At 37.3% G+C, this 17,496-nt stretch overlaps 2 protein-coding genes across 3 annotated transcripts in view; one reads left to right on the top strand and one right to left on the bottom strand.

Annotated features, from left to right (window-relative positions):
• Nucleotides 1-194: 194 nt before the first annotated feature.
• LOC113239436 lies at nt 195-779 on the top strand. The gene has a single exon (XM_026476447.1). It carries the CDS (start codon nt 195-197, stop codon nt 777-779), a length of 585 nt encoding a protein of 194 aa, XP_026332232.1.
• Nucleotides 780-1,772: 993 nt separating this feature from the next.
• The window catches only part of LOC113239562 (fumarate hydratase, mitochondrial-like), a 31,469-nt gene continuing 15,745 nt past the window's right edge, over nt 1,773-17,496 (bottom strand). Inside the window, exons 4-10 of one of the 2 annotated variants that reach the window (XM_026476626.1) lie at nt 15,712-15,833; nt 14,216-14,448; nt 11,012-11,217; nt 9,287-9,490; nt 5,956-6,117; nt 4,675-4,805; nt 1,773-2,174 (exon numbers count right to left, since the gene is read on the bottom strand). In XM_026476626.1, the coding sequence (XP_026332411.1) occupies nt 2,043-2,174; nt 4,675-4,805; nt 5,956-6,117; nt 9,287-9,490; nt 11,012-11,217; nt 14,216-14,448; nt 15,712-15,833 (1,190 nt within the window). In that variant the 3' untranslated portion in view covers nt 1,773-2,042. The remainder of the gene's footprint in view (nt 2,175-4,674; nt 4,806-5,955; nt 6,118-9,286; nt 9,491-11,011; nt 11,218-14,215; nt 14,449-15,711; nt 15,834-17,496) is intronic. The other variant, XM_026476631.1, reaches the window with a different exon arrangement.

The following is a 17,496-nucleotide window of genomic DNA, read 5'->3' as shown; positions in this document are numbered from 1 at the left end:
CGCTTCTTTTATTTAAAGCGGGCACAAAATCTGGTGACTATCATGACAATATGAATTTCGAAAATTACGAAAAATGGGTGCGGTGTCAATTGCTACCCAATCTGCCACCAAATTCGGTCGTAGTAGTTGATAACGCATCCTACCATAATAAACAGTCGAATCCCGCCCCAACTGCAAATTCCAAAAAAGCAGATATGCAGAAATGGCTGCAAGAAAAGGGCATTCAGTACCACGAAAATATGTTTAAACCCCAAATTTATAACTTAATAAAAAAAAGTAAAGAGCAGCACAAGAAATTTAGCATCGACAAAATATTAGCTGACCACAATCATTCAGTGCTTCGCTTACCTCCGTACCATCCAGATCTCAACCCAATAGAGATGGCTTGGGCAGCCATTAAAGGGTATGTTAGTAGCAAAAATGTAAGCTGGAACATTAACACAGTAATAGAGCTTGTGAAGGAGAAAGTTGTGTTAATGGGTGCCAGCGAATGGGGAAAATTATGCCAAAAAGTGAAGGAGATTGAGGCACAATATATAAAAAGTGACCATGTTGTTGATGTGGTCACTGATGAATTCATTATATCTGTCGATGATGACAGTGACTCAAATGAATACAGTTATTACGAAGATGATTTTCAAGAACAAAGTCCTAGCACCAGCTCTGCTTGTGCTGAGCCAACCCCTAGGGCCAGCTCTGCTTTTACTGACCCAACCCCCAGCACCAGCTCTGGTTTTACTGGTTTCGACCTTATGGAAGGGATAGATTTCCTACCATAATAATAAATTATGTACTTACACATACAAGTTTAGCAAGATTGTATTGACCGATGGGAAGAGGGTGTGAAGTAAATGTAAATTATAGCCTATGAATAAAGTTTTTTTTTAAATATAGCATTAATTGTTTATTTTATGTAATCTCTGAAATATAAAGCTTTCATATTATTTATTATAATGCGGAATACTCTTAATTCGTACCTACGTAAATTTAGATGCAAACTTTCCCCTACTACGTTAACCAATTTTCAAGATGATCTGTAGACGAATTATTACTGAAATTAAACGCTCCGACTTACTGTAGCAGGCGCTGTTGCCTCTATCTACCCCGGTAGAAAGAGGGCGAGAAGTAAATTATACCCTATGAAAATTATACTTATGCATAAAATTATATTTTAAAATAGAGTAGTAATTGTTTTTCTACGAGGTCTCAGTAATATAACGCTTTGCACAATATTTATTTTATGTTTAAATCAAGCAACTGTGACCTATATAATGCATAGCTTAAAGACTAACATATGGAATAGTATGCTAACATACCTATATGTATGTATTATAATAATAAAAAAAAGATTAAATATAATCTTTAAACTCTTTTATATGCACGTAAGTGTAGATGCGCGTAATTTCCCCCACTACGTTACACTATGCTCAAGATGTTTGCCGGTACCTGTAATTATGATTGCATATACTTGATTACGTTTGTTTTTCCTGATTATAAAACAATAACTTTAAGAGTTATACACACCAGTTAAAAGATCGTGATTTTTGTTGGAGCTTAAAAATCAATTTACCAAAATAGTGATGTGATTGGTAGAAAATCAATCAATCGTTAAATGTAAAAACGGTGCGGCTTTTGCCCCATAATAATGCCATGACATTATATTGTTTTTAAATATGTAAACAATTTAAAAAATATATTTTGTTACCGTAATTCTGAATTTAAGAATCTTGAAAACTCGACGTAACAGGAATAATACACAATATGATATTGTAGGTCTTTTTAAGGTCAATACAAAAATGCACCTTCTAGAAGCAAATTCCACACTCGACTACCATCTGAATCACCATTAGGTAAGGTTGTAGGCAAACATTTGACATCAGTATAAAAAAGAAATGTATATGAATAACAATATGAAAATGGTCGACGTAATATTCTTTGAGTATAGACTAAAAAGCAATAGCATCTCATGGCATTATATGAACTAGACAGTTGGAATTGATCGATGTATCGACTATGGTGTGTACAACTCTCCACAAAGATCTTTACTTAGGTCCGAGCATGTTTTCAGGCTTCACCCATTCGTCGAACTGTTCAGCGGTGAGGATACCTAGCTTGATCGCTGTACCTTTAAGTGTGCCACCTTCTTTGTGGGCTGTTTTCGCAATTTGCGCGGCCTGTAAAGAAAATTTGATGTTTTAAATAAATATTTAATTAACAACAATAGATGACGTCTGTGACTTAGCGGTTTCTACTGTGTGCGCTAGATGAGGCCTCAAGTTCGTATCCTGGTAAGACCAATTTGAGAAATGAACATTTCTAATTGAGTCTGGTCTAGGCGACTGAACTGGTAGGGTTCTTACTAGCCGGCGAAGAACGTAATTTGGTGTGGAGCGAGAATGTGTTAAGTGTCATCTTTGACACCACAACAAGATTATCTGTCGTTACATTTTTAGTGACGTTTTATTCATCGTCGGCCGACTGTCGTTCTAGCTCTTCCCATTGCCAAGACAGCCTGTCATCGTAACGTCAAAAAAGTTGTGAACGACAGTTAATCGAACGATAGTTAATCGTGTTGTTCTATGCGTAAGCAACTTCATTTAAATATACAAGCCGCGACGCTTTAAACTGCACGACTAGCTGTCGTCACGACATAATGGGAACGCACTCTTAAACTTATAGAAATAGAAATCATTATGCAACATATACTGCGAAACGCTTCAGGGTTGGGACCAGCACGCCCCGATAAACAGTCAGATGCTCCTTTGACACATTCTAGAAAATCATATATATATGATTCTGGCTTTAACTTTCCGTTCACTCAGTTACGCATATTCATAATTAACAATTCATTTTATGGTGGAAACACAAGTTGTATAGAAGTTGACGAAACAAGAATACTGGCTCGCATGTCATAGATGACCCTACTTTGAGAGTCAGGGATCTCATCTTGTATTGTAATAACCTTACTTTATATTTATGCTGTAGCCAAATTATTATTATTTGTTTTACTGTGCCCGATCAAACATGAGGCATGCAAACACAATGAAAGTATATTATATGTTATAAAATTTTGTACATTACCAATTCATTGACTTTTTTATTTTAGTTTCATTTGAAATATAAATCACATAAATGATTGTTTTAATGCTATGTAACATAAACTATATCGAAGTTTGTCATTATTTCGGATGTAAAACGCGTATATTGTTTTTTTCAAATGAGTCAACATTTCGGGCACTTTACAGGTTGCGGCTGGGACTTTGTTTTAGACACTTCACAAGGCTACTTGTATTCGCTATTGGATGTTTGATGTATTGTGTTTGGGGTATTGGGAGCCCGCGGGTAATGAGAGCTGCGTCAAACTGGACTTTGCCGATGCTCGTATTTATGCAAACGGTACTCCTGACTTCGTTACCGTTCCACAAACCTCGTCTCCCGCGGGCGCCACCGCAGAACCCCGCGTTTAGTCGTACGAGATGGTTGTGTTTTTCGCTCCCCGCTTATAAAAATTGCCAAATTTCATCATCACAGTTAAGCCTTAAAATGCATAGATACTATATTGTATTTACACTAGCTATGACATCATATGTATCAAATTTTAGGTGTTATGCTTGAAATTACAATAAAAATTGAATGTTTTTACTGTTTTTTTTTTAAATTCAATGTTACGCGGATAATGAGAGCTATTTGGCTGTCCTCGCCCCATTGCAGTATCTACTGGATATTCCACATACCTTTAAAACTTTCTTGTTTATTTTCAATAGTTTTTAATTTATATATTTCATTACTTTAATTTATATACTTTTTCAGACTGATTATTTATAATAACAATGGGGTAATGGGAGCGAATAACATGTTTTTGTTTTTTCTTTTAAACCAAAAATTTTATTTCAGTTTCATATTTTTTGTGTGATTATTTAATAAGCGAAGCATACATTCATAAGTAATAAAAATTTAGATTGCATAAATTATGAGTTTTATTATCAATTTCCCTTAGTAGGCTCCCATTCACCCACGCTCCCCTACTTGGAAAAATATTTTAAGTTTTTTTTTTATAAAAAAAATATGGGCGCATTTGACCTCCATCTCACCTGATGGAAAGTGATGATGAGGTCGACAACGTAGCATGCACACCTAAATAATGCCCATTTACTCTCGCCTTGAAAAGGTCCAAATCATAGCATTCGGGTAATAAGTCTGCAGGTAGGGAATTCCACTCTCTAGCCGCTCGCCATATAAATGTGGAAGCAAAACGCTTCGTACGAATCATATAATACGTACAGACCAACATGTAAACACTGACAAATATGCCTGTCTACACATGGAGCCAAATGAGTTAAAATAATGAATTCGTTCGTAGTGCGAACGGTTTACAAACGTATTTGCCTATTTGGTTCCTTTGGTGAGGGTCGAAAAACCGACCAGCACGCGGTAACGCGAGTTTGGCGTTTGCTATATTTGTCGAATAGGCAAACAAGGCAAACACTTTGTCAAACATGTTATTTACACATAGTGATTGTTTGCCAAATATATTCAATACGCAATAGCCGTGTGAAGTGCTAACATTACATATGAAATATAAATAAACGTTAAATCATACGATGTTAATAACGTTTTCGGTCAAAATTTTCAGTTACTTCCCTAGTATAATGAATTACGTTTATAGAAACATACCTTATCATAACCTATATGGGGATTGAGAGCAGTGACCAGCATCAGTGACTCGTTCATGATCTGAGAGATTTTCTGCTCGTTCGCCTTGATACCGACTGCACAGTTCTTGTTGAAAGCTTTGCAGCCATCGCCTGATAAAACGGAAAACATGATTGAGGTACCATCCGTTACAAAATAGTAATCTTAACGTTGTTATGGTTACAAATTATTATAAATATATACTTTTGAGCTTTCGAGTTGCATTGTACTAACATTTGGAAACGGGAATAAACGCGTTCACTTACGAATAGGTATTTTTCACAGCTACCTAGTTTCCCGACGTTTCGGCCAGGTTGCACTGGCTGTGGTCACGCGTTGACTTCAGCCAGGTTGACTTGAGTCATTATTGAATTATTATGTTTTAGTTTTTTTTGTTTTCAAATTATTGACAAATATTAAATACAAAGATCGAAACTGGCTGGATTCGAACCAGCGCTTTCCGGCAATCCGTGCAAGACCTTTTCCCAACTGAGCTATGGAACGAACCAGCAGATCTTACGATTTTTACTACGTGCCTGTAACAAGGCAGAATTTGGATTTTAACTACAGTTTGCTGTTTTTATTTTTTTTTTGTAACAACTACTAGTGGAGTAATTTCACAAAAACTAATTGAATATCATGGTAGTAAAACATCGCGATTCAATAAAAACTTAAAAGTTATTGATAAGTATTATGTTTTCATATCTATAAACACTCTGCAATTACAACAGTACATTGAAAGTCAGCCTGTTCAGCACGAAATATCAAATCCTATTTTCGAAAACTATTAATGGACTGCAGAATTGAAATATTTAAGTTTTATAATTGAAAACTCTTTACAAGCTTTCTATTTCAATATTTACTAAGAATAATAATGATAATGTGCTAAGCAATGGCACTCGACACTTGGTCTTTAACGAGGGAAACCCTTGTAGTACAAGTATCAGAAAAACGAAATCAATTCTTTGGTTCTATCCAGAACCATTTTAGAAAGTTCGTTAACCAAAGTGGTTCAAAATCGAACACCAGACGTCTTCAACTAGCGATTACAGTGCTAAACGCTGCACCACAGAGATCATCGAAGTTCATTAGTTGAATAAAGTTTGTAAAATATCACGGCATAGATAGCGCGCTTGATTTAATTACGATTGTAGTTTACAAGAAGTTTAAACATAGAGAGTAACGTCACACTGGCGTATAAATTAAGGCGGGTATCAGATATTCTGGTTTTCAGTTCTCTGTTAATGCAAACTTTGTATATACCGATTAACCGAATAGACCGCAGCACGTTGGCGACCATCATGGGCTTGAACACGTTGAGCTCGAAGTGGCCGTTGCTGCCGCCGACAGTGCAGGCCACGTGGTTGCCCATCACCTGGGCTGCCACCATCGTTAGGGCTTCGCACTGGGTTGGGTTCACTTTGCCTGGAAGGAGATATAATTGTTATGTGCTGGATGACAACACCTTTTTAGCCAAAACCTACAAAAATTTAATTGAAACACATTTTAATAGCAGGAGAGCTCCTTTTGAAAGAGTTCGTCCTGGATTGCACTGTCACATTATCTATTTCGCCAAGAAGTAATGTCAGCATTACTGTGTTTTGGTTTTGAAGGTGCTGGTGAAATTACAGGCACATGGGACTTGTCAACTTATGTCTCTGGGTGACGGGCGCTGTTGGTAGCGCTCCGCAGATCTTTGCGATTCAAAGCTCTGAGTTGCCACGCCTATCCATAACAGTTGCAGTCCCACTCAGAGCGTTAAATCGCAAAGATCTTAGGGCAGTGCCACTGCGTCCGTCACCCTGACACATAAGTTAACAAGTCCCTTGTGCTTTCATCAGCACACTTACCCTTCCAAACCGAAACGTAGTAATGCTCACATCATTGCTTGGAGAATTAGATAAGGTGGCAGTACTTCCCTGAACGAACTCTTCCACAAGGAGCTCCACTGCTAATACGCGGACATACGTTATTAACTATATTTACGTAAATGTTAATTACAAATACAAAAATATTTATTACTCTCTACAAAGGTAAAGTACAAAAGTTTTGGTACAATAACTTAATATTAGGGGTTAAAGTATGAAATTGCCGTTTTATTGCAATAGGTTCTTTGAATTTTCATAGAATCTTCATGGTTTGAGGTTTTCGAATGAAACTTTTTTCAAATGGTTTCTGTGATTTTTTTTTTTTTAATTTGAAACATTTCAATATCGACTTTCAATTGTTTTTGTTATTCAATTTAGACAAGAAAGATGGATACTGCGAAAATTCGAGTGATTTTTGAATACGAGTTCCGACGCGGAACTAACGCGGCAGAAACAGCCCGCAATATCAATGCTGCGTTTGGAGAGGGGTCTACTAATGAACGCACCGTGCGATTTTGGTTTAAACGCTTTCTTGATGGAAATTTCGACTTAAAGAACGAGCCACGAGGAAGACCGCCCACACAGGTGAATAACGATGAATTAAGAGAGATAGTGGAAGCCGATCCTAGTCAAACTACCCAGGAATTAGCGGCATGGTTTAACGTTACCTTACCCACAATATTGACTCACTTGCGTCAAATCAATAAAATAAAAAAATACGAAAAATGGGTGCCTCATGATTTGACTGATCTGCAGAAAGAAACGCGTGTTGAAACATGTGTTGCCTTGTTGAACCGGTACAGAAATGAAGGAATATTGGATCGAATTGTAACATGTGATGAAAAGTGGATTCTTTATGATAACCGGAAAAGAAAAATGCAATGGCTGACCCCAGGTCAAATGCCACAACAGTGTCCTAAAGCAAAACTTACCAATAAAAAGGTAATGGTAACTGTTTGGTGGTTTCAGCATGGTGTTATTCACTATAGTTTTCTCCGATCTGGTCAAGCAATAACGGCAGATGTCTATTGTGCCGAACTCCGAACCATGTTGACAAAACTAGCAGTAAAACAGCCCCGACTCATGAATCGATCTTCACCATTATTGCTCCACGACAACGCGAGACCTCACACAGCACGAGAAACCATTTTGACCCTTCAGGAACTGCAGTTAGAAACCATTCGTCATCCTCCATATTCACCAGACCTTGCTCCAACGGACTACCATTTTTTTTCGTGGTTTGGACAATTATCTACGTGACAAGAAGTTTTCTTCCCAGGAGGCAGTACAAAATGCTTTCATACAGTTTGTGCAGTCTAGATCGTCGGAGTTCTATCGCAAAGGCATTAATAACCTTCCCATTAGATGGCAGCAATGTATAGATAATAATGGCAACTATTTTGATTAAATAAATTTGTTAAAAATTTAAAAAATAAACAATTTAGATTTCCAGTACAAATCGGCAATTTCATACTTTAACCCCTATTACTAAGTTTCCTTTGAGAGCGCTGGAGTTTGCACTAGGAAAAAACCTGTGTCGAATCTCCAGGCTCTCCACCACCTAAATCTACATAGATGTACTACAACTGTTGTACATTAATAACTTGTTTTTTTTTTTAATAACTAAAGAGTATGAGTATTAAGTGTATAATACTTGAGATTGCTAAGATAATATTTAAAAATTGGTCGTGTGTTTGAGTGTGAGTGTATTGTTGTGTGTGTGTGATGATTGTATTGGTGTGTGTGTGTGTGTGTGTGTGATAGATATGAAATGTTGCCAACATTATCTTCTCACGGGGATGCCAATTTATTCCAATGCAGACTTAGCTTGGCCAGACTATAATTATTAGGACGTAGAATGATAGTTCATGTTTTATATCTGAAGCGACCATATTTCTGATATGTATGATGGAACGAATATTTTGTTGCTTTTTAGTGTATGTGTAAAAATGTGTAAGTGTGTTTTGTATTAAATATAAAAACATTGTGATATAAAGGTAGCTTGAATTCGAATCAGGTATGTGTATCAGTGTGTATTGTGTAATGGATATAGTATAGTTTGGATATGTTTTCATAAGAATTTGATAGTACTTTAAATCAAATTCAACTAAACTCACTTCACTTTACTTTCACATTCACTTTTACCATCAAATTACCGCGTTTGCTTGCAAATGAACTGTTTTAATTTTTCATTTCTCATGTTTTTTAAACCGTCTTCCTGGTGAATTAGTTGCTTTTGAGATAGGTCACTATTCTAGAAAGCCATCGCCATGTATCTTATAATTATTTATATAAATAACATAGATAAATTTAGAAGAAAAAAATATGATAAATTTAACTATTTCTGTACGACTTTTCTCAATATTTCTCTATATATAGACCCATCCGAAGAACAGAGTCTGATGTGTTTATAAAGCGAAAATAAGATAAATACATTATCTCGTTATTTAAAATATAGCCATTCGATCGGTGTTTTCAGAATTTTTAAATGTTGTTTCGTTTCGGAAATTTAAATCGAACAACAGTCGATATGACACCCACACCGAAGAACAACGAACGAAATGTATGTTCTGAGAAAAAGCAGTCTTACACATAGGCTTTTGTTCTATGGGTGAGTCAATATATTGATTCTTCGTTGTCTGATTAATTAACACAACTATTTAAAAACAACAAAACTCCAGTACAGTCATATTTATTGGTTAATTTTTTAGTAACATTGATTTTACCAGGCATAATAGAAGATCCAGGCTCATTCTCAGGCAGCATCAATTCAGCCAAACCACATCGCGGGCCAGAGGCCAATAGCCTGATGTCGTTGGCTATCTTCATGAGGGAGCAAGCGATGGTGTTGAGGGCCCCCGACACCTCCACCATTGCGTCGTGACAGGCGAGAGCTTCGAATTTGTTAGGCGCTGTTTCGAAGGGAATGCCTGTAGAGAAAGGTTATAGGTAAGTTATAAGCATTATATAGTTTCTTGTTCATTCTTCTCAGCGGAATCTGCCTTACGAATGAGCAGAATTTACTTAACTATGAAATTAAGATTATTTGACAATGACAGTTTTTTTTATGTAATACGGGTTTGTATTGAGTTGTACAGGATACATTTCGTGAAGTGTGCGCAGAAACTTTCCATCAACGTTACAACCCTTTGGCGTTGTTAAACCACTACTTAGTATGAAGCGTTTTTCTTCCTCCCTCTGAATGCGTACCGCTAAGGGATGGAATATATTACCGCTATCTGTATTTCTTAAAAAGCTAACAATTTGAGGCTTTTCAAAGCGGGTAATGCTTCAAACATACCCACATCAATAAAACATAACAGTACTAAGAATTGACGGAAATGCTTTTTTTAAACCTAAGTAAGCTCTTTTTATTGTTCTTCATTGGTGTGTAATATTATAACAAGTACATTATTGTTATATGTTGTTAATTTCAATCCATTCTAGATGAAAAGTAAACAAACAGGTCATTGCAGTGATGTCCAACTATACTGTATGAAATCGTTTATATGATTCGATACAGAGTAATGATGTTTTGATACACAGGATTAAAAAGTTATAATCTATACGTGTAGCAGTGAACTCCACACATTGACTGTCGTGATGGATAAGTGGTAGAAGGTGGAGTGCATAAAAAAAGTTTTATTAATATGAAAAGTTGCCTTCTCTATGACATCAAGTGACGGGATGAACAAGTATTGTGCCTGGTGTTAAGCGACACGCCTGTCTTTAAATCGCAAAGGTCTGAAGGACACTGCCACTGTGACTGTCACTCTCGAGACATAAGTTGACAAGTCTCACGTGCCTATAATTTCACCAGCATTTCAAAACCGGATTGAGTAATGCTCTTATCACTGTTTGGTGGCAGAAATAGGCTGGTGGCAGTACTTCCCAGGACGAACCTTTTCACCTTTCACAAGCAGCTCTACTGCTACTTAATTACAGATACTATTTTATTGTTATTGGAATGAATATTGTTGGAAAGTGTTTTTTTTTATAATATCAATGACGGGACGAACAAGTCTTGCGTCTGATGGTAAACTACACGCCTGTCCATAACAGATGCAGTGCCACTCAGAGCTTTAAATCGCAAAAATCTGTGGGGCACTGCCACTACGCCCGTCACCCTGAGACATAAGTTGACAAGTCCCATGTGCCTGTAATTTCTTTGTGAGCACCTCTAATCTTCAAAACCGGAACACAATAATGATGATATTACTGTTTGGTGGTAGAAATAGGAAAGGTGGCAGTACCTCCTTGGACGAACTCTTCCACAAGGAGCTCTATTGCTGCTAAAAGTGGTGAGATATTAAGTTAAAACCTTCGAAATATAAGACGCTATTTATTCAATTTATTGAGTGATTGCTTAAGAATTGTAACCAAACGGCTATCATAAGTTCCTATTTAAGTAAATTCGTAATTTTAATGAGAGTAAAGTTTGTTAGACTCACTAGTAAGCTTAGAAATCTCAGCAGCGCACTTCTCGGCGAATCCAATGCGGGTATTTAGGCCTGTTCCAACAGCTGTGCCGCCTAAAGCCAGGTAGTGCAGACGAGGAAGCGTCGCGCACACGCGGTCGATTCCGTACGTCAGCTGGGTTGCGTAGGCGCTGAACTCCTGGCCCAGAGTCAGGGGCACGGCGTCCATTAAGTGAGTCCTGTGGTTAGAAATATTCCACGTGTACAAGAACGGTTTTATAAAAATTTTAACTTGGTATTTCGATATATCGAATGAATTAAAAATAGAATAAATATTATCCAACATATATATAATCTAATCTAATATAATAATATAAAAATATGATTAAATAAAATAATGTAATGTGTAATAATAATAATGTTTGATCATAATATGTCCAATTTTTCTAAACAAAATTTAACAAAATTCTCTTTGCTTTGTTTTGGCGTTATTCTTTTAACATTAACAATGTTTTTATCGATTACCTGCGAGACAGGCTTTGCCTTGTGCAGGAATCGTACGAAATTCTCTGTACGCGATATACGCTACAATTGTGTTCTTTGTCGTTTTTACAAGTCTGTAAAAATAAAATTTATTTGTATATCTGCGGCGTGTCGCTTCCAGTACAATCTTTTTTATAATGCCAATTGACGGGACGAACAAGTCGTGGGCCTGGCGATAAGCGACACGCCTGTTCATAACAGTTGCAGTGCCACATAGAGCTTTAAACCGCAAAGATCTGAGGGGCACAGCCACTGCGCCCGTCACCTAGAGACATAAGTTGACAAGTCCCATGTACCCGTAATTTCACCAGCACCTGTAACCTGCTCTCATTACTGCTTGGCGGCAGAAACACTACTAGTGCTACTAATGTAGAAAGCGATACTCCTGGATATAGCACGTACCGTTTATCGGTTCTTCAACTTGAGTCCTTGACCGCGAGCGACAGTGCCATTCGGCAATGGCAAAAAGGAGTACCGTTTTGCACGTTTAATATTCAAAATTATTTATTTTAGGCCACGGGTGAGGCGAGAATCTAAAATAGACGATAATAATAACATATTATTATCATTTATTGTTACGTGTTATATTTAGAGACTGGACGCCGTGTTAAACAACTAAACCTTTTTTACAACGTACCAAACTCTAACTAATCTTAAATAACAATTAATCACTGTTGTTTACTGGCAGATGGTGTTGTTTAATGTTGTATTGAAATCTAACAAAATAAATAAAGCGGCCATCCTAATTTATTAGAATTCGTCACACGGGCGCATCTTTCTGTTCAACTGAAAACTAGAACATGTAAAACTGCTCTACTTCAAAAGAGTGCAATTGTAATGGCTAAGAAGGTTTAGAACAGTCCTAGGAAATTAGGAATTACAATAATTGTGCATAAAGAAATTATTATTTAATTACCTGAATGATGTGACATTCTACACTATTGAAGATTTGTTATGAAATTTACATTTCATTTAAAAAAATCGAATATTGTTATATTTAATTATTGTTTGGACTGAATGGTTATAGTGTATTTATAAATTATTACATGAAAATTACATAAAAACTATAGAAACTTTGTACGCCGCAAGGCGGATTACAGTGGATTACAGTGTCCAAATTTTATTCTTCTTTTTAAATAATATAATAACGCACATACTCAACATAGCCCCGCACTAGGGAAACCATGTGCCACGGGTGCCATGGACACACACATAGACAATCACAAATTACACCCAAACTCACAAGAGAAATAAATGTAGGCTATACAAATATTTCTCCCGGCCCGGGAATCGAACCAGGGCCCTCTGCGTTCGGCAAAGTACGGCCGGTGGTAACCGTTCGGCCACGGAGAATGGAGGCAATTAAAGTTAAATTCATTCTCGAAAGGCCTTTTTAACCTGTGTATTACAAAGAAATAAATGATTTGATGTGATAATTGGATGCTGACAAGCAATAACGTGTCAATCAACATGATCATAGTTTTGCGAAAAGGGCAACTAGAGGTTTTTTGTTACTTGTAATAGTTCGTTTTAAAATTTAGTTTGTAAATTGAAAAATTTTGGTAAAATGTGTACCTTGCCACAAAAGAAGCGACAATATTGCAGCTGTAGTTACTTTCTTTTCGTGAAACAAAAAAAAAATTACGATAAACAGAAAATTGTTTCAAAATGTAAAAATTATTTAACATTACCCTGTTGGCATATCGTTCAAAGTTCAATACCTATCATTGTTATACGACGTTTTGATTTTATATTGAAATTTCAATCTATGTGCTGCCATCTAGCGGCCAATAGCTGAACGACGACGTATTCGAGATGTTTACTAAGCTCTTTAAAAAAGAAGCGTCCATATTGCAGCGGTATAAGGTTTACTTTCGTTTCTTGTAACAAAAAATATTACAATATTCAGAATATTGAAAATTTATTAAAATTAAATAAAGACTTAATGATGATACGAAACACCACCATAAAATAATATTACAAGTGCGACTATCATTGTTGCACTCCAATGTAGCGAAAGAAGGCATTTTCTACGATTTTCGAGGTTTTGTGCGAAATAAGATGTGTATAAATAAATAAATAAATAAATAATTGATATGACCATAACCTGAACAAACTTAAATAGCTTAAGTTTGCGGAACACCGCGATCAAACGATCACACACGCCAACACGTGACACGCAAACTAAGCACTTCTATTGTCTTTATTGTTCTGTGGTCAAACCATTGGGCTACTACGGCGTATTATTATTCAAATACAATTAAGAAAACTTTAGTCTGTCTTTTTTCAAGACGAAGCAAAGTGACATTTGAAGGGTTGCCAGTTTTCATAAAATTTTAATAAAATTTTAAATAGTCCTGTAGTTGTTATAAACAGTTTTAACGACATATTGTGAGAGAATGCAAAAATGTCTGAACTGTGAATGTTAGGTTCTAATGATTACTAATTGCGTTATTGCCTTTTGCATTCTAATTTTGACAGCTGGCCTACTAAATAATATATACTTAATAATACATAGTTGCGTCAAATAATATAATGTGTAGTTTTATTTCAACACATTTTAACAAGAATATGCGAATTTGATTATCTATATATATAGAATTAAAATAAAAAATGTGTCCTCTTTATATTTTTAACAGACTATAATACCCTGCGTACTTTGGACGCTATGCTTGATATGAAGACGGTACACACCTGCCAATCTTAATAATCTTCTCAAATTCCTTAGATTTGCATTGCAACGTGTCTCTCAAATCGACCAGACTGGGCATCAAACGGTCTCTAAGCTCCATCGCTACCGCGATGTGCATTGCTGTTGGGTACGTGTCGTTGGAACTCTGCGACTTGTTTACGTGGTCGTTGGGGTGTACTGGGTTTTTGCTTCCTAGTTCACCGCCAAGGATTTGAATGGCGCGGTTCGCGATTACCTGAAAAGTTTTTAGTTATAATTAATTGTAATGAATATTATGATGTTTTAATGACATGCTAATGATATTAATTTTTTTTTTGAAAGTGCTCCACTAGTTTAAAAAAAAAGGAAGAGTATCTCACTTCGACTAAAATTAACTAATGACTGATAACGACAACGACGTTGCTTTCTGTATTTTCATTTTTTGAGTAAAAACTAAGGCATTTAACCAGTGCGTTCTACCAGTTATGTCCTACGCAGCCGAGACGTGGACATTAGCAACAGGCCTCATCCACAAATTCAAGGTCGCTCAGCGTGCGATGGAGCGAGTAATGCTTGGGGTTTCTCTGATGCACCGAATCCCTAATGAGGTCATACGTCAGAGAACTAAAGTGACCGATATTGCTTGCAAAATCAGTAAACTTAAGTGGCAGTGGGCATGTCTGCAGGAGGGTTAATCGCCGATGGAGCTGACTTGTTCTGGAATGGCGACCACGTCAACGAAAACGTAGAGTGGGACCGCCTGCGGCAAGATGGGCGGACGACCTGAGCAAGATGGCCGGCAGTGGCTGGGACCGGGAAAGTAGGCGTGCTCTGGGAGAGGCTTAGGTCCAGCAGTGGATGCATGTAAGCGGATGATGATGGTGATGTTTTTGAGTTACCTAATCCTTCAGTTTAAACTTTACATTCCAAAGTTTGTATGGGAAAACTGCAGAGAGCACAGGAGCGGCTATGAAGTTTCAGCTATGAAAACAATTCTGTTGCACTACCACTGTGTCAATGGGATGCGGTGTTTTCGAAACAAATACAATTACATACAAAAGTTTCTGTAGATTCTTTTCATTTTAACCGCTTTCAAAAAAGGGAGGAGGTTCTCATGTCGACTGTTATTTTTTTGTATGTATGTTACGCGATTACTCCGACACTTTGGAAAGGGGGTACCTCAGTGGTGGTCCAATTCAAATTTGAGGAAAATATTCCACTTTTAAGGATGGCAAATCAGGGGATGAATCCTGTTTATTGGAGTTCACCCATTTTCCGTTAACCGATTTCAATAAAACATGGCAATTAGATGTAATTCCACAAACTTTTGAGGTCGGTTTTTTTATACAAAGGTCGTATACAAAGAAAAATTCCTTCGATCTGTCAGAACTCGAACCTGGGTCGTTGGCATACTAGGGTGATCACTCCACCAAGCAGTCAGCAGACCTAATAACCTCTGCAAATATTGTTCTTTGACCTCTTTTAAACAGTCTTATATCACACTACAGGGTATATTTACCTCGTTAGTGTTCATGTTGGACTGGGTGCCGGATCCAGTTTGCCAGATAACCAACGGGAAATGCCCCTCCCTGTATAACTTGCCGGAGATGACGTCGTCGCAAGCTTTCATAATAGCTTCAGCTGAAATTTAAAATAAACAAAGGTAACCAACTACAACCTAAGTATAAAAATAAGTAAAAGCTAACCAAAATAGTCAATTTATTAACTTATTAACCTTTGGTCAAAATAACCACGTGACAACATTGTGCAGGAGGCCAATCGCGCTAACTGTCAACGGTAAAACCAAAACTAAACCACAAACGAAATGTCGCTAAAGTGACACGTCGCGTACATTTCGTATCGCGCTAACTGTCAAAAGAAAAACCAAAGCTAAACCAAAAACGAAACGTTACCAATGTGTACGCACGCACATTTGCTGTCGCGCCTACAACGCTTTGAATTCAGTTTTCGAGATATTCATTTTCAAGTTGGCGTTCGAACAGCCGCTTGGATGCTCGTACGTTCACGCGAGTCACGACACGTATTAACAAGGACTCTGCTTGATGCGATCGTTTTTAACCACACTTGTTAAGTCGACTAGCCGTTGACGCGGTCATTAGCGCGCTGACGCGGACGTTTGCGCGCCAACGTGGCCGTTCGCGCGCCGATTTGGAAATTAATATCTCGAAAACTGAATTCAAAACGTTGCAGGCGGACCGTCTGTTCCCCCATCGCCCGCAGCCTACTCTATTTCGACGTCAGGTATTTTAAAATCGTTCGGGTGTTGACGCGGCCATTAGAACTCCAACGCGGCCTTTCGGATGCCAATGTCGCCTACCAGCCGTCACCGGTGCGTACGGACGCGATCGAAAATTCGCGCGAAGTAGATTCCTTGCCGACCTGCATTGTACGAACCGTTGCGAAACGCACAACGTCTTTTTCGCTCTTATGTTCATGGATGTAAAGTTTTTTCTAAGCGGCTTAATACGATTCGGCGTCGACAAGTGTGGTGACTTCATATTATTCTGACGTGTCGTGATGTGCTCTGATGCGATAGCTATCTCTGATATTTATATTTCGTGTTTTAATACCTTGTAACGATTTTTTAATCAATAACGACGTGGCTCTCGGCGAGTTCATACGTTCCCAATGTTTTCCCGTCTGATTCAGATTATGATGAAGATATTCAATTGTGGTGCTGGGAAATCTTTTAAAAAAAGAAAGAAAATGAAGACGATGTTGGTTTCTCTCACTGTTTTTCTGTTCACTAGATGAATCCAGAAAAACAGTGAGAGAATGATATTATTATATTCTGAATATCCTTCAGATATTAGCTTTTATACTGCTTCATTGCCCAAAATTTTAGCTAATTCGGTCTGTTACAACAAAAAATATAAAGTTTTTATTTTTAAAACGCTCTACTGTAAAATCGTGTTTTTGCAAATAAACGGTTAATGTTTCCTGCCGTCGAAATATATGAAACCGATATGGTTCTGACGCGTCACGACACGGCACGTTAGAAAATCATAAATCCGGTAGTACATAGCTTTAGTTTATTTATGGACTTCTTGACGAATTTGATAAGATTTTGCGCTATTGGTTATATTCTATTAATAGCGTTGTTACTACGCTTCACACAGAATGAACAGAGATTCAATTAGGCAAAGTATATTTACCTAAAGTTCAAGGGAATAAGGCACGAGTGGCTAATACTTCTCTCTGATAACCCAGAATGATTGTATTATATTTTGACGACCTCGGTGGCTTAATTGTGGGCGCTGGATGCGGAGGCCCTGGGTTCGGT

The sequence above is a fragment of the Hyposmocoma kahamanoa genome, unplaced genomic scaffold (assembly GCF_003589595.1).
Source record: "Hyposmocoma kahamanoa isolate Upper Pololo Valley unplaced genomic scaffold, ASM358959v1 114, whole genome shotgun sequence".
NCBI classification, from domain to species: Eukaryota; Metazoa; Arthropoda; class Insecta; order Lepidoptera; family Cosmopterigidae; genus Hyposmocoma; species Hyposmocoma kahamanoa.
This window is presented reverse-complemented; position numbering and strand designations above follow the sequence as displayed.

Bases quoted from the DNA above. Each gene is read 5' to 3' on its own strand.
- LOC113239436 (XM_026476447.1), top strand. From the start codon at position 195: ATGCAGAAATGGCTGCAAGAAAAGGGCATTCAGTACCACGAAAATATG.